Source organism: Orbicella franksi, chromosome 3, assembly GCF_964199315.1.
Source record: "Orbicella franksi chromosome 3, jaOrbFran1.1, whole genome shotgun sequence".
NCBI lineage: Eukaryota > Metazoa > Cnidaria > Anthozoa > Scleractinia > Merulinidae > Orbicella > Orbicella franksi.
Window position 1 is genome coordinate 13218175 of NC_138147.1, and position 18640 is coordinate 13236814.

The following is an 18640-nucleotide window of genomic DNA, read 5'->3' on the forward strand; positions in this document are numbered from 1 at the left end:
TTCAGGTTCATTCTTACAAACTCAACCAATATAATAAAATTCCATATAAAGAGGCAAATGTGATCGATACGATCATTATGGTAGATCAGGACAATTTTACCGCCTTAGAGGCAACTAGGCCCTTCCCGATTATGCTAGCATTTGTTTTTTTTTTTGGCATTATTTAGTTAAACAAGCATTTTTTTCATACTGTTTTCAAAAAAAAAGAATTGCTAGGCTGTAGCATTATTTGGCATTTTGCATAACTTTGATCTAGATTTCAGCACTCATAAGCTGGGATTTCAAAGCCCTTACCTAGTCAATCACTAAAATGAGTTTTATTTCATTTTGGTTAAAAATTCTAAGTGAATTTTTCTAGGATTGATTGAAGTTCGATCCGCCCGACACAAGTTAGGGACTGGACTACTTTGGTGTTTGAGTGAAGGATTTCTGTAACAGTATGAACTGAGCACAGCTGGTCAGCGGTTGACTTTCAGAGGCCGTTCACGCGCTTGCTCAAACAAGATGGCGTGGGCACGAGGAGAAACTTTCCGTAGTGAAGCAAGTTCTCCTTGTCCAACCTTCGTCTGCTACGGCAGAAACAGTATTTTCAATACTGAAGGCGTCCTTCAACGAGCAGCAGAATTGTGCTCTTGTTGACTACTCCAGGCCAGCGTTATGTCACAGTACAACAAACGCTAAGGACCTCGAACATTGATTAACTGTTTATCATTGGACAAGTTTTATAAACAAGCAATTAAACACTTCTCACTTTATTCAGTTGCTGATACACACATGATGTCTGAGTTTCTACGTTTTGCTTGAAATAAAGCGAAGCATTTTCTGAAACCAAAGTAGTATTATTTCGAGAATCGAGCATAATTTGAGCATTTTTGTTTGACGTAAAACGAGAATTTCTAAGAGCATAAAATGCAAGTTTTACTAGCATAATCGGGAAAGGCCTAGGGGCAAAAATGTGGACAGTTATATTAGCAATTAAAAGGTCAAAACTCATTAAGTGACAACTAGTTCAAGTCATCGTGGCTAGCTCACTTTGAAAACGTATCTCAAGAGGTCCCACTGATAAGTGGCTATAGGGAAATATGAATAAAACACGCTGCTGAAGCGATGCTAAAACACAATTTGCAATCCCTGGTGGCTAAACTGGAACGGACCAATCTCTTATATAGAGTTGCCGGGCTCTTCGGTCAGCAGCTGATTGGCAGGACACACTTTGATGGTCAACCACTCTCCTAGGAACCTGAGTACTAGATATCATTGGTAAAAAAATTATGAGTATCACTTCAAGTAATGTCTATTTTATTACATCTAATAGCAATCCATATATGGAAAAATTCAATTGCTACATAGCAAATTTCGTCACAAACAATTCTTATCATCTGATGGACCTGATCTGCTACTATTTCACAATCACTGTTTTATTATTTCATCTCAGTTTTCTAATGATAATTTCCATGCATTTCGACATAAACTTCAGGCCATCTTTTAAAACTATTTAATCGCTTTTTCCATATTACATAACCTTCAAGTTTCGCTTTGTTGCAGGAACTAATTTCACTGCTGTAAGTTTGAAAAATGCACATAACCTTTTTACCTGATGGTAAAAAGTAATTAGCGCCATTAAACGTATTAGGTATTCGGTCCCATATAAGACTTTACTTTCCGTTTACAATTCATTAGTCCAACCTCATCTCGATTACTGCAGTTCGGTGCGGGGATCCTGTTCTAAAACTCTTTCTCAAAAGTTACAAAAATTACAAAATCGGGCAGCACGCGTCATAACTTTTTCAAATTACGATCGTAATACTGATGAATTGTTGAGGATGATCAACTGGGTCAAACTGGACCGTCAACGCCTTGTTAATAAATCAATAATGATGTACAAGATTGTAAATAATATGGTTCCGGAATATCTTTGTTCACGCTTTGTCTTCCGTTCCGATACTTTGACTTATAAGCTAAGAGATAGTGATGGTACGCTTGCTATCCCACAGCCCCACACTAATTACTGTAAAAGAAGTCTTTCTTACAGCGGAGTTGTACTATGGAATAGTCTGCCCTTGAATATTAGACAATCGCTCTCCCTTAATCAATTTAAATCTAAGTTGAAGAACTATGATTTTGACAGTGGTCTTATATAAATTTTATTTTGTTTTTGTACACGGCTTCCTTGTAAAGCAGGTTTTTATCATTTCTCTTATTCTAGTAGTTATTTACAATATTAAATTAGTTAGGTAGTTAGATTTATTTAAATTAAATATTGTATAGTCCTGAAGGAAATACCGTGTCTAAATAAAGATTTTACCTTTACCTTTACCTTACCTTTACCTCTACCAGGAGCCATAATCGATTAAGGCTTTAGCCTCTACGCGTAACACTAATATTACACCTCAAAAACTAAGCAGTTAGTGTTTCGCATACGTACAATCGTCCAAAAACTGACCCAAAGTGCAAATATTTTATCTGTTACCGCTGCGTTTTCTTCCCTAAAAGGAAGATGTACTCCGAAGAATCCCGAACACTCCCAAAGAATCTCGCAGCCTGGCCAAAGTTGCAAAACTTCCTATGATTTATCAAAATGCTCCGAAGACAAAGATTCCTGAATATAACCAAGGACTTCCGAATATTTTAAAAATTACCGTAAGTTCAGGAAGTATTTCCAGATTGCCTAAGACCGCCCGGTGTCTTTAACAAATTCATTTGCTTTTTATATTATTACTAGCCCGGGTGGGAACTCCCACATAAAAAGGACGGGGGGTGCTCGTCGTATCTTTCAGGGGTTAAAAAGCAGTTTTGGTAGCTCTTAGGGTGTTCAGCCTCAAAAAGTCCACAGCAGGGTCTTTTGCGATACCTTTTATGGAATTAAGCCGGAAAAGTCAGCGCCAATTAATAGAATTGTTATCTCTAAGGGCTAAAAACAAAATTGAAGCCACGCCCACAACACATCATCTTGGTAATTCTCAGGGGTAATTCTCAGGAACTTTTCAAAATTTCCGAGGAGCAACCCCGTTCTTGTTATACGAGAGTCGTCCTTGGGGTTACTAGATTAGCAATCACATGCATTAACTAGCTTTGTCAGATTACCTGTAAATATAAATTTTTGTATTGTCTTTAGTGTCCCGAACAAACACTATTAAAAACTAGCGCGCTTCTGACCCTTTCTCTGCCACGCAACGTTACGCTCTTTCGAGAGAGGGTCCCTCTACGGAGATCGAAGCGTTACGTGACAGAGAGAGGGTCATTACGGACTAACGGTAAACCAGTTCAACTCCTCACTGGATCCAGTAAAGGTTTCGTCTCGTTGTCCTGGTTCCTGCAATACGAACGGCAGCAAACCAACCAGAACTTGCGAAGAAGACGACACACCACAACAGTTAGTCGGCATAACTGCGATAATATCGCACTGACCACAAGGAGCCCAAAAACCACAGGTGCTAAACAAAGAATGGTAATTTCCACCCCTTCAAAGACTTTCCACCAAGAGCTTAAGACATCTTCATGCGGAACTGCCAACGACAGAAAAGAAGCAAAAAACACGTTCACATTAACTAAGACAACAATAAAGAGCAAAGAAATGGTTTCTGCTGTGTTAGCAATATTATCGCGAAACGGCTGAGTAAAACTGTGGTGAAGAAGAAAGAGAAAACAAAGCACGCTCATAATGACAAGACGAGTCATTGGGTTAATCACAAAAGTGTTCATCACAACAAGAATCAACCGTCGGCCGATCATAATACCTTCCCAACTCAGGGATAATTTTCGACCCTCTTCCGGTCTTTTAAAAGAATCGTAAAGAACCCTCTCTACAGAATTCCTTGACTCCTGGAGCGGAGTCGACACTTCGTTCATTGGGTCGCGCAGCACTTGACAGAAGGAGATGAACAACCAGTAGATTAACGATGGCAAAGGCAAGAAACAAGCCAAGAGAAACTTCCACACAGACAGAGTCTTACCATACAACTTATAAGAACCCCAAAGCAGCACAAACACAAAGGGTATCAAAAATGTGCAGACAAATCCTACCAAAATGTACTGCCACCACTGAAAACAAACATGGTTACCATCATAAAATAAACGCTTCTCTGAGCCAATGGGAACGCAACGTAGCAGACCGAAGCTTATTGTAGCTAAGGTAGTATATCCTAGCAACAAGGTTTGTAAGATACCGCCAACATAAGGGCCAACAGAAGGGGCTCCCTGACCTCGAAACCTTTGGATTCCCCAATGCAAAACGTAAAAGAAGCAAATCATGAGCATTGTGCCAAAAACATGTGAGGCAGAAAAGAACTGCTTAGACACCACTGTGAGACCAGCAAATGGACAAATCATTCCAAAAGAATATGATTTGAAGTTAAAGAACCCGAGAGTTGGCTCAATAAGAGTAGTTTTAATGGCATGTTGTGACGAGCTGGAAACGACGAGAAGATTTGCAGCTTGATAAAAGTAGAAGACAATCTTCAGATAGCCTTTGTCAAAGTCATCATTTTGGCTTGCGGGTTGGCCTTCTTTGAACCACAGGATTTGGCGCCCGATCCAGAGGATGATAGGAAGCTTAAATGTGAAGTACAATGCCATGAGTGATACATAAAATATAGCCACTGGCCAGAACCAATGATCTTTGCACTGATGCGATGGTCTGCACTTTGTAGAGTAAAGTGTCTCCGTGTAGCCATCATTACAGCGTCCACACAATTCGCCAGAACGGTTACCCTGACAACCATTGTATTCTGGAAAGTTTGCTTCTTGAGGAGGACTACAATAGCCCCCAGGGCACATGGTAAAATGAAGCGATGGTGGGTTGTTCTGTTCTTTAAATCCCCAGAAATTAGGCTTAGCGATTATATTCTGGGTACAGTTTCCTCCAAATGGACATTGAAGACACTGAAATCCTAGATCTATTTGTCCTTCAATCGCATGACCTCCCAGAAGACTATACGTATTCTCCGCGCACGCCAAGCAATCATATGTTATATGTTGAGTTATAATATGGACATTACAGGAGCTGTTCCTCTGACTTGTGATATTGGTTGTAAAATTAGTGTTCATCATCTTACTTCCTAAAGGACAAGAAAAGTTTGTCAAGTTGTCCTTTCCAAGAAATTTTAGATTACTTTTGGCTAAAACAATCAGAGTTATCTTGTTCGTATAGAGACTTGCGTTCAATGTGGTGTTGAATAGAAAGATTGGTCCTCCGCTCCTGAAATCAATAAAAGACGGATTTGTGCTGTTTGGTATGCTACGATTCGATTCTTTTACAGTTTGACTAAAACGACTGCTCTGTATATTAAGACTTGTGGAACCATCCACTGCGTAGATATGACTACCGAGAGACGCAAAATTGTCAACAAAATGGGACCTGGAAAGTGTTATGTTGCCATTAGTTATGTATACAGCGCCGCCCACTTCAGCTGCAATATTTTCCTCAAATGTTGTATCCTCGAATATCACGTGACTTTTGTAAAGCCATGAAGGCCGGTAATCTGCGTTGCATTTTGCTGGACCTTTTTTAGTGTCTTCTGTCAGTGATAACCATGTGGCCCCTCCACCCTTCACGGAGTGATTTTTTGTGAATCGAGAGCTATTTATTGTGAGATGTACAGGTTTGTACGACACCAAGGATATAGCGCCTCCACTTGACGCAGAACAGTTGTTGAATGTCGAGTTTATAATCGAAATAAATGCACTATCATGGTAACGATCATCAATATCAGAATTTAGCAAGGTAAGTGCACCTCCACTCGGAACAGATGAAGTCTCAGCCCCGCCGTAATTGCCGTCAAAAATGGGGTCAACAACTTCAGTACTTATGACATCCTTAATTCCTATTCCACCCGCTGCTACAGCTGCTCTGTTGTTAAGAAATCGGGACTGGGATATTTTAAGTTTGCAAGCGTTCAAAATAACTGCTGTTGCAGTGTCGAATGCACTATTTGAATCCATAATAACTTTGTCAAGAGTTATAACACTGTGATTGGAGATTCCAACCTCTAAAATTAGGGCACTGCCAATAGTTGCTTCATTTCTTGAGAAAGTCGAGTTTTCTATTGAGGTTTCAAAGATAGCCGTGTCTCTTGTACGACAGTCATCTGTCATAACCCCAGGATAATGCGTAGTACTATAATAAGTTTCTACTGCTCCACCATCGATTGCATAATTGAAAATAAAGTCACTGTGTTTAATGACCAGCTGCAGATGGTCATGGTTAACGTACCAGACACCTAACGCTCCTCCAAACGATGATCTGCAGCCAATAAATCTGCAGCGTTCCACAGTCAAGAATATAACACCGTCCAAGCGACTCGCCTGAAATGTTGAACGATGAATGGGCGGTAACTCTGAAGTAACAAATATGGCCCCTCCTCCGTACTCCTGTCCTACCACTTCTCCTTCCGCTAGGCTGTTTGTAAAAGAACAATCAAGAAACCATACTGAAGCTCTGTGTCCAGTGACCAAGACAGCACCTCCATTTCCATCTGTAGCGTTGTTATGTAAGAAAATACTCTCTAGTAAATTAAACCCGACTTCCACGCATTCAATGTCGAACGCCCCACCTTGAGAAGCAGACGTCTTGACAAACGATGAATTGGACACGTTCACTTGGCAACGATCGGTTCCTTTCAGTAACATGACTCCGCCATTTCCTTCGCATTTGTGGCCTCCAAAACTAGAGTTAAAGATCTGCATCGAAATGTTAGATGCGGTTACCATGAATGATCTTGCATTTGTACTCGAGAGGCTGCTTTGATTAATAAAAATGTTTACAGTGTTGCTGTGAACAAGAATTTCACTGAGACCGTCATTTGCAGAGAACTTTCGGCCCGACAATGCACTGTTTTTTATAAACTTCACTTTCTGAAGGTTGATATCCTGGTTGCCATTTTCCATATCTAAGAAAACAAGACCTTTTGAACCAAACTTGTTGTCGGAAAATGTGACATTTTCCAGCGTGATGTTTACACTTACAGAGTGTTTATTGTCAGGTGATTCACTGAACGACACACAGCTTCCCTCATCTGACATTGCATTACCATGATAAGAGGAATTTTTGAGCTTAAGAATTACTAGGACAGCCTCTGATAGGTTCATTGTTTTGTTGACAAAAACTGAGATACACTCACTGTTATTGACAAAGGTTGAATTTGTAATTTGAATGGTTGACACCATCCTCCTACTCACTAAGAACTGCACACCACGTTTGCTACCTTCAAATTTGCATCTGTCGATGTTAACAGACGAATCCTCAAAATACACCAAGCTCTCGTCCAGGAACAGACCTGATAAGGTGATATGCATCTGCTGCGCATCATCCGAGCCATCAAACGTCAAACCCTCAGAGCATCGTATGTAAGGACGCTTGGGACCGAATCCTACCAGAGAGAGGCTCTTGTTGATGTAAATTCCCGGATGTAGTGGAGTTTCTGATTGGCAGGTGTAGGGATCATTTTCAGTGTTTGTGCCGTTCAAGTGAATTTTATCTCCTCGTGACGCCAACGTGACAGCCCTCCAAATGGTTTCGCAGGGGTTTGTCTGATTACATGACCAACTGTCGTTACCTGATGTACAGGAAATGTACAATTCCTTTCCCTCAGAAACACGTCCTGTGTAATGGTTAGAAAGGAATTAAGTCAACTATGTTGTCAATACAGCACTGTTAACCAAGCAGACTCTCTTTTTGATTCGTGACGAAACGCACACTGTCTTGCGAATTAGGTATACTTTAAACTTTTTGGCTTAAATCTAAACTTTTTTCACCGGTTGTTAAGAGAACAGACAACCAGGGTTGGACGGTTTAAGTTGTTTTCTCCGGGAAGGGCTAGGTTGGGCTAATTAGAATTCAGTTAATTCCAATTCCAATAATCCAATATTAGCTGCATAAGCTACTCTGAAATCCGGGGTAAATAAAGTGATGTATGTATGTATGTATGTATGTACGTACGTACGTACGTACGTACATACATACATACATACATGTATGTATGTGTGTGTGTGTGTGTGTGTGTGTGTGTATGTATGTACCTACTTACATCCTTTATTATCTTTCCCCACGGGGGCTTTTCGAAGACAATATGGTACAATACTACTATTAAATACTAATATACTAAAATTAATGATATTACATTCTAATTTAGATAATCACGAATTTAAAAACTCTACAATTAATTTACGTTTCAATGCTTTTTTAAAAATTGAAATAGTTCTAATGAGTTTTAAAGTAAGGTCCAGTGAGTTCCAGATGGTAGTTGTCCTATAATAAAATGTTCTTGGGCCAGTGGCAGTTCTGAATAGAGGAATGTTTAATTGTTGAAAGCTCCTAGTGGTACGCGTGCTTATATCTGCACGTTTGATAAGGTCTGTTATGTGAGAGCATGTTAACAGCATTGTAATTTGTAATCGGCGTCGTTATTATGACAAAAAATCCTTTAAAAGTGATAGATAAAAAATCTGTACTGTTGCATTATTTTTCTTGAATTCAATAGGCAATATATATATTTTTTTACTCTTGTCGGGACCGTGCATGGGGGGAGGAGTGGCGAGGGGAGGTGTTGAGGCTCTCACCCTGTAACTGTTAAAAAGCTATGATAATTAAACTTAAAAAATTTGTGACAGGTCCAAAAACGCGTCCTTTAAAGGTGCAAAACATGGAACCTTATATACGATGTAGAAATGGCATCGTTATTTCCAAAAACTTTAGAAGAACCACTAATACTGGTTCAAAAATAGGCGACACACACTGGGGTTTGGGCCAGTTCGCGCGAAAAAATTATCAAAACAATACCAAAAAATTTTTGACACCCCTTAAATCTTTATTCGATCAAGAGAGCCTTAATTTTTTTATCAGGTTCTTTAAGCTTTAATATACTGCAAACGGAGTTTATGAGGGTGGCTACGTTTCTGCAAGTATTTTTTGTGTGCGTTATTCCGCGCAAACATTTTTTGCATTTCGCTAATTGAAAAATAGCCACAATGTTTGCAGAGTGCCATGTAGCAAAGGATTCTCAGTAGCAAATGAAGTTAATTTCAAGTAGATCAAGGAAAGGAATTTGAGCGATTTGAAACAAAAAATGCTCGCTGTTCGGGCCAAGCCCGAACCCAAGCCTAGCCAGCCGGTCTAAATCTAGGAGGAATCCGTCAAGGCCGGGCTGGGGACATCGCCCAGGCACTGGCCTATCTGCTGGTGGTTTGCTGGTGGCAAGCTGTCATAAGCAGGGCGGAGGGGAGGGTATTTTTTAACTGACACCTTCACTTAACTAGACTTTGAGGTTTATGTGCCAAATAACCTTGATATTTACTGTGTTGCTGGGCACTTCGTTCAGTTGTTGAACCTTTCTTGAGGGTTCTGTGTTAAAATGGCACTCTGCTGGATGAGCCCATGCCACGTGCATGCGTGACAGGCCAATCTCGTAGCTAGGGGGGTGGTCAGAACACTTGTGGCCGCTGAGACTGTCTTTGAGCTGTCTGGGGGCGTGTTTTTACGAATACGGTCAGGAATATTGATTGCAAATTGCTTATTAATTTCAAAGTAACGTCACACCTGATCAAGTCAACCGAACTACTGATGATCATGCATTTTAGTTTCCCTTCCCGATACCAAACATTTACTGACACCCATAAAGCTTTTGACTTTTCCGTGATTGTTACCAAATATAGAGGTTCTTAATTTTTCAATCGTCTTTTTTTTTTCCCGTGACCTTATTCAAATCCACTGTAAACGGCATGGATGAAGCAGTCGTTTTTTAAATCTAGCACACACCTAGCCTGCAATCAAGCCCTCCTCTCTATGTCTCCCCTTCTTTCATGAAATATGACAACTCCCGCATCGCAGGCTACTGGAAACCATGCTTACATTTGGCTAGCTGAAAAATAGCGGCACGATACTTACAAAGTGTCATGTGCATAACGATGGATTTCTTAGTCATAAATGGAGCTACTAACCAATAATTCATAAATAGGAAATGTTAGATTGTGATTTTAGATTACTAACTAGTTTTAATTACCTTTACGTCTTTGCAGCTAAACAGAATTGCTGAAGTTCATGAATTGTGTTTTTGTTTCCTTACTTGTTGATGACTCGCAATATCAGCTGCAAGTCCAAACACATGCGCAAGAGACGGATTTTTAAAATTCGCGCAAATGAGGAATTTTATACGCGACTCAGTTTCGATGTTTGTGCAAAGTAAAATAAATCTCTTCAAGTAAATTGTGGCTTTATTCTCACTCAGACGATAGCACGTCAGTTAAAGCAATCTTGTTCTCAGATCTCTTGTGGACGTAGGCGAGTCCGATGTGTTTTACGTAATCGCCTCTCAGGAATGTGGCATGTGAGACAAGAGCGCTTGTCCTCGGAGTTAAACGTTTGGCATAAAGCTAAACCTTATGTAAAAGGAATAGAGGTCGTGTAAGCTATGGTTCTGCAAAGCCTTAATTTTAGCTTTAAGTGCTTACAGCGTTGGTGATGGCGAGTGTATGTTAAGCGCAGAGGGCGAGCAGGAGGAGTCCGTTTTGGTTGCAGTTTAAACGCCGCCTTTCAGCCCCTCGCCCACCGCCCAATCTCCTGTTCCCTCACTGTCCTCGCAATTTCTATGCAAGGATTGGCCTGCTAAGCCATTTCCGAGGCCATCAAAGAAGAGGAGACCGTACTGATGCTCGGACACGCGGACACGAGCCAACGCCGACGACGATGAAGTGCTTGCAACTCAAAAACGAGCTCGGTGACCCACATATATTTATTATCGAATGCAAATTTTTTTGGAAAAGTTGAAGGGTGAATCTGAGTAATCCCTTCCCCAATTTGCAATTTGCAAAGATTTAAAGGTAGATCCAAATTTTATAGTTTGTGGCGTGGCAATTGCAGATACACGAATCACCCTTATTACTTTCCGAAAATGCAACCTTCCCCTAGGCATAAACACACATCGGGCTCTTGGATCAATTATCGAACTACAGTGACTGGAACAGTTCAGACTTGCAACATCGTAGAAGTCCAAAGATATATTAAGAAACAGAATACGATTATAATTATATTGACCCGACAGAGGTTTGCTTCGTAAACATCACTGCTGATACACAATACTCCTCTACGAATGCCGGGTATTCTGCTTGCTGTATTCTCGAATTTTTTCTCGCATTGCTAACTTTTTTTTTCCTTAATTTCCGGCCGCGTCAGACATTTGTAACTAAACACTGAGCATTGTGTCATACTGACCTGTGTTTATAACCAACACTGAAAAACCAATGATCCGCAACAATATAATTCAGCTTATTCTTACCGCGTAACTGGTTCAAGTTGCTTCGAAACCCACCCACTGCTTATAGCAAAAATTTGCGGCAAAGTTTACCTCCAATCTTAGAACAAAAAGTTTTTTCTAAGTCAATCACGAGATTTCTACAGTTGGTGTATTAAGAGTAAAAGCGCATTCTCTATTTGAATAAGACCGAATAACGGAAATCTCGTGGAAACCAGACGAGTTAGTCACGAGATTTTCTCTATCAATATCAATGTGGTGTTTATTGAGATGTAGGAAAACTCGTGGTTAACCATGAGTCACCAATTTTCCTCTATTTGTATCAAAGAACTGTTGAATTTAGTCTGTTAAAAACTGGACGAGTTACTCGTGAAATTTCCTGTGTTACTATCAAACCCAGAGCATGCTTAAAAGTACCTAGGAAATCTCTAGGAGATTCAGGCAAAGTGGTCTTCTAAACACAGTATTTTTACGCACCGTGTTTACTTGAAGAATAAACGAAATCACGAGACGGAACAAGGCTATTTAGTCAGGGGATTTTCTCTCTTATGATGAACGCAGGGATTTTCCCGAATAACAAACGAATTACAAGAGAAGCAAGGCGAGTTGATCATAGAATTTCTACAACTTGGCATGCCTTAACCCTTGGACTCAGAAGCAAAATCATCACCCCATCGTGGTACAAGGGTGGACACACTGAACGTATTTGTCTACAGCTTGAGTCCTTTTCGCACAAGTTCTGGCGGAATGTAGCGTTTGTTTATTGTGCACTTTGGCCTTGTATCAGGACCTTTGGAATACAAAATTGGCGTCGAGGATAATCGTTATGCTTACGCCAGTGTTAGGTGCAGCTAAAGTTTGTAGCCATGCGGGCCCACTTCATGAAAATACCAAATATCTACCGATTATGACCACGCGAAATCCTGGGGGCGAAGAAGCGCGCGAAAAGAAGGACTACCGACTAAGCCAGAGAGTTTGAACTTTCACGGCCGAATGATTTTTCGGTGTAAATTTTCAATCAGATTACACGTATCCAATGGAATTACTTATCTTAATGGCCTCTCGTTATCGGCTGTCGTACGCGTAAATAACCCCGGGAGCTGTAAATGTTAATGCGGAAATTTCTAACACGGAGTTTCAACCGAGAATTTACGTTATGTATTTGACATAGGAGTGGATTTCCTGCACCGCAAATTCATCCAACTTCGACGACATGTTTGCCGATAGTATCGAAACGGCACAAGTGAATGTCTGGATCAATCTTTAAACGGACCGACAGGCCGGAGGGCGGATTTGGATTCAACAAGAGACGATGATCTCTCGCTTACGGTGTTCCGGACGAAACGCTACTATATTTAGCCGTCAAGGTATCCTTTAGGGTTGCACTCGAAGAAATTGTATAGAAAAAAGCTGTCATGTCCGTTTTAAGGGTGGTGTTCTTCACACCAGGCTTGATTTCTTTGAGAGTTTTAATTCAACTCGACCTTTTCACATGGGAGACCCCACCTCCCCCCCACCCCCTCTTCTCAACTAGACCTAGATCCAAGAAGAGCCCAGCCGGAATGAAGGCTGAAGGAATTTTCCCCTGTGTTTAAATAAAGTTACCTTGCGTTACACTCAAGAGAAACCTAATGATACCCCTCCCCACCACTTCTCCTAGAGTAACGAACAAACGCGCCCTGAAAAAAATTAAATCTTCCACTTTCTTTCCTTTCAATACTTTATTTCATCTCTGCTAATGTTTGTCCTTCACGTGGAAACAAGACGAGTTAGTCACGAGATTTTCTCTATTGATATCAATGCGGTGTTTATTGAAATAAAGAAAAACTGCTGGTAAACCATACGAGTTAGTCACCAGTTTTCCTCCATGCGTAAATGAAATGTTGAATTACCTGAATCTGGGGGAGGTGTCTTAGAAAACTCGACAAGTTATTCGCGAGATATTCCGTGCTAGTATCAAACGCAGTGCATGTTTATAATGTAATAAACTAAAGGTCCCTAAAAATCAAAACTTCCACTCCATTTCGTTTGAATACTTCATTTCATTTCTGTTACTGTTTGCCCTTCATAATGCACTTCTCTAACTTATACATTGTACTAAAGGCGTCGTTTTTACTTTGTGGAAATGCAGCCTTCCTCCAAGTAGATTCGCACAACTCTTTCAACAAATATTAAACTACAGTGATTAGAAAACTGTTCCAACTTGCAGGATCGCGTAAGTTTAAAAAATGAATATAATTATAATTTGACCCGACAGAAGTTTGCATGGTAAACACAAGATCAAATCACCAAATCACTGTTAATACAGAGTTGAATGACTTCTCTACAGGAGAATATTAGCTACGAATACCTTGTGTACTCTGCTTGCAGTATTCTCGTATTTTTTCCGCGCCATAGAATTAAGAAACTGTTACCTGTACCGTAACAATGTGCATTGTATTACATCGACCTATGTTTGTGTTCAATGCCAAGAAAACCTACCTTTAAGAACGATACACAACAAGATGTAAAGTGCAGCTTGAACTTTTGCCATGTTGAGTACGTGGCTTGTTCAAGTTTCTTCCAAACCGACCCACTGCTTACAGCAAATTGCCGCGGGAAAATTCACTTCGGATGTTTTAACAATGACAACAAAATTCAGTGGAGTTAGACAATCAGACGGTTTCACAATGACGTGACTTTTTGAATATCGGAATACTCGGGGAAAATCAGGTGAGTTAGTCACGAGATTTTAATTCTGTATTAAGATCAACGCAGTGTTTATTAAAATAAAGTCATACTCGTGAAAACCATGCAAGTTAGTCACCGTGCAAAGGACTGTCGACGAGTTATTCGCGAGGTTTTTTTAACAAGTATCAAACGCAGTGCGTGTTTGAATATAGCGTGAAATCTCTTGAAAAACGCAAGCAAGTTTGTCTCCTATTACTATGTTCATGAGCAAAGTGTTTACATACAGTGTTTACTTACAGAATAAATGAAATCGCGAGAAAACCAGGCTGGTTAGACGCGAGCCTTTTTTTTTTCTATTTCTGTGAACACAGGGTTTTTTTTCCCGAATAGCGAAAGAAATCGCAAGAAAAACAGGGCGAGTTAACCACGAGATTTCCTTATCCACCGTGATACAAGGAGAAGTGAATGTAATCCCTAGCATTTCTTTTTATTGAGAAATATGAAAATTACTTTGCGTTTCATAGATAACCCTAGCCTAAGCTTGGCCTACAAAATAAGATTCTTTATTTATGACGTCATTAAACCAGTGCACTTTGTTTGATCTGCCATATTGGATTTCACTAGCTATTTTGTTAAGCTTAATTTGATGGAAACTGATTGATTCAAAATGATATTAGAAAGGAAAACCTTTCTCTATTACTATGAGCACAGGGTTTTTGCTCGATAAACGAAATCATGAGGAAAACTAGGCGAGTTTGTCGCGAGATTTCAGTTACTTATTATGTCTTAAAGCTTCTTAACCCTCGAACGTATATTAAGCAAACTCATACCCCCACTGTGGTACAAGGGTGAGTGAATAAAACTCCTAGGTTTTCTTTTCAGTGAGAAATATGAAAATTATTTTCCGATTAATATGTGATCCTAAATTTGGCCTACAATCTCTTGTTATTTCATCCTCAAGACGTCATTTTTATTTTATTATCAGGATCTGTTTATTATTTATTATTAAGATCACTTTCTTTGATCCGCCATGTTGGATTTCACTATTTCGTCAAAGTCTTCCACGACATATAGTCATTTTTTATCACTACAAAATGCACCAAATCATTACTCTCCTTGTTTTAATAACTACCTTTGTGTTAAGTATGTGGGAGGCGCGGTGGCCGCATGGCTAATGCGCTCGTCTCCGGATCGAGCTGTCCGGGTTCGAGCCCTGGTTGTGTTGTGTACTTGGGTAACAAACTTTACTCACGAAGTGCCTCTGTCCACCCAGGTGTACAATTGGGTACCGGCGAACTTACTGCTAGGGGTAACCCTGCGATAGACTAGCATCCCACCCAGGGGGGAGTAGAATTACTCCTAGTTGCTTCATGCTACGCAAGTCGGGGTAAGCTCCAGCCTGATGGGCCACGTGGCAAAGTATACTTTGGAAGTTTAGTTTTCATTGTTATTTCTCATAGCGTTATTAACCATAGACAAGTGAGTAGCACCGTAAGGGAGCTCGTTTCTTGCCTTAAATTCGTCCACCGGTTACATCTGATTATCAGACATACCTTATCAAATTCCTTACTGTTAATTACTCTCACAGCTAACTTATACTTTGCAAGCCAAGGCTCTCGCGTAGGTGAAAAGATGGCTTAAGTTTTTGCTAAGTGAACAGTCATTACGCTAGACAAAGTATTAAATCAATCTTTCCAAGCTCTAGAGTAATAACGTTTTGTATTGATTGCAAAACTCAATGACAGATGCTTTTGTTACTTTACGGCCACCATATTAGCGCCCCCTCGAGGGACACCAACTTTGTGTACCAAGACAAAGTAGAACAAAGCTGTATACATTGGGAAGAAACATTTCTCTGAACAACGCGCTCGTGAAAAACAGGACCTCTAATTCCATAGAACTCTAGCTTGACTAACAAAATGCTATCATCCACTGTGTCAAATGCCTTTTTTAAGTCACGAAATATTCCACATGAAAAGAAGCGCACTATTCAGATGGTTTTGAATTGTGTTAACAACTTCAAAGAGTGCATGTTGGGTCGGCCTCATCTCACGAAAGCCGTACTGAGACTGAAACAATATGCGTGCCGTTTTTTCTTCAAAAAAGGCTTTTAGACAATTATACATTACTTCATCAAAGACGCGATTCAAGATAGCAAGCAACGAAATTGGTCTGCAATTACCTGGGTCGGTTTCATCATCAGATTTTTTTATGATACCGCTGTAATTCAGACATGTTATAATTTTGATGGATATTGACCTGTACTGACTGAGATGTTCATCAGTTTGGCCAAGAGTTTAGCCAGGTCGTTCTTTGCACGTTTCAGGATACGAAGAGGGCAAGACTATAAGTCGTAAGCCTTGTTAGGTGGCAAACTCATAATTTCTCTCTCTATTTCAAGCTTTGCGACAGGATCAAAAAACGAAAGAACCCTGGGAACTGTAATCATGCAAATATTTGCTAAAATGGTTTAGACTGAGGAACTTTACAAGCTAAGTTTTTCCCGGCCGATGAATTATAGCTGTTAATGATATTGGGAAGTTCTGAAGGGTTGCAGGAAATTTTATCACTACCAGGATTCTTAAGAGCCACAAGGGGCTTGGAATTTTTAGTTTTCCCGTTAATTAATTCATTAATGCCCGGCCATGTATTTTTTATGTTCCTTAAGTTATCATTAAAATATGCATAGTAATACAATTTCTTACCGTGCTTAATAAGAGTTACTAGTTTCTTCCTATAAAGTTTATATTTGTCCACGTCACCAGAAACAAATAACGCATTTTTCACTCTTATCGTTTTAAATAGCTCTCGGCTGGTGATCCAGGGCTTAGAAACATGCTTAGCCTTACGTTTAGACGGTGGAACCAAGGATGCATGCTTATTTACAAGTTTATTCAGTTTATTAAAGACTCGAGAAAAAAAAATTGTCAACATTGGTTTCCTGGTTAGATAAAATTGAGTCCCAGCGAATTTGCAGCAGATCTGACATGAAACGTTCTTCAAAGAAGCGGGGGTAATCCTGAATCTTGAGCATTTCAGGATAAGATTCTGTCCCACAGATTGAAATACACAAAACTGACAGTAGTGGTCGCTTATGTCTGAGGCGATATTACCGTATAAGATCTGACCATCAGTTTTGTTCACAAGAATATTGGCAATTAGACTGGCTGAGTTTTTATAGACCCTAGGGTATTTATCATGAGGGGGATAAAAGAACAACTTTGCAAAGAAAGTAAGAAGTCTTTAGGCCCGGGTGAAACGCCGAACTTCACATGAGCCGAACCCAATTCAAACAATTAGGCTCATGTGAAGTTCGGCGTTTGACCCAGTTAAGGTCATTCCGCTGAAATAGAACCTGCACTGAGATTTTTGTGAAACTTTGCCTATCGATTGTTTATATTATAGGAACTTAAATTTTGAAATAAAAATGAGGGGTCCCCGTGTTCGTTTAGGAGCAACAGCACCTTGTTTATACCCATATTAATCCTTATAATAGCACCATGATTGTAGTTACGATTGCTTGCTAAATTCACGTTTCCGACGATTGCTTTTTGTTCTACACTGAGAATTGGTCCATATTGATTTTACAATTACTCAATTCAAAACAACGGAAAAAAATTATGGGTCACCATACTCGTTTGCGAGAAAGTGACGATTTACCTCTATGGCGAGGTCCAGCTGTAAAGAAAAAGCCGCCATTTTTTAATGCGCGCGCTAATCACCCGTGAAACTATGCGCAGTAGGGATGCGCAATGCAATACTGGGGAATGACCTTAAATTTGACTGATTTTATTTGCAGCGGCTGAGGCGTTCTACACGCCTGGCCAGCCGTGAATAACACCTGAAAAACCGACTTTGGGTCAAACGCCGATCTTCACATGAATCGAACCAAATGCATAATGAAAGGTCTAAAGCCGCCATTTTGACTTTACCTTGAAAAACCACTGACCAACAAGACCGCTTTTGTTATTTCTTTGGTGTAGCAATTCGGTTCAACTGAATTACGTTCACTTTTGACTCAAACAGGCCTTCTCTTAATTATTTGAGTCGACCCAAACTGTCATTAGGTTCTGCTCATGTGAAGTACGGCGTTTGACCCGGGCCTTACAACAGTGAGAAGTCTTGATGTTAAGCAGATTAATATTGAAGTGACCCATAGTATACACAGTTTTACCTGATGTACTGAATTTTTCTAATGCTTCATCAAATTATGTTTGGAAACAATGACTGTGTACCTCAGAGAGTCATCAATGAAAGGCTAGAGGTGTTGGTACGTGTTCAAATACATAACCAGGAAGGTCAGGTTGAATGAAGGAGAGATTTGAGTCAGTAATTTTCGTCTCTCTAACTCCAGTAACGTTGAAACGGTATCCGAACTCACCCAAAAGATGAACTTCGAAGTTCTCGAGATTGCGCTTCAGACCTCTGATATTATTGTGTAGCAAGGAGAAGGTTGCATTACTGTTAGATTGTGCTACATGTAATTGGTTTTTGAATAAACTAAAACTGTGAGGAGAGTAATATCGACTTTGAATACACTGGTTAAACAATTTAAAATCCGGATTTATATTTACATCAATGTTGAGAAGAAATAGATCTAGGTCGTAAATACTAGCTAGTTTATCTAGGTATTTCTTTGTTGGTAAGGGACTGCACAGTCTATTCTTAAATTGACCGTGGAAAGGAACAAAATTAAAGCCAAAATATGGTAGTTCGCGAAATAATAA

General features: G+C 39.9%; 1 protein-coding gene across 1 annotated transcript; it reads right to left on the reverse strand.

Annotated features, from left to right (window-relative positions):
- Positions 1-2330: 2330 nt before the first annotated feature.
- On the reverse strand, positions 2331-7620 carry LOC145482327 (uncharacterized; the record flags this gene model as incomplete). The annotated part of the gene is made up of 1 exon (XM_081460977.1): positions 2331-7620. A coding segment is annotated over one exon (4356 nt), but the record flags the coding sequence as incomplete, so codon positions are not given.
- Between the last annotated feature and the right edge of the window lie 11020 nt (positions 7621-18640).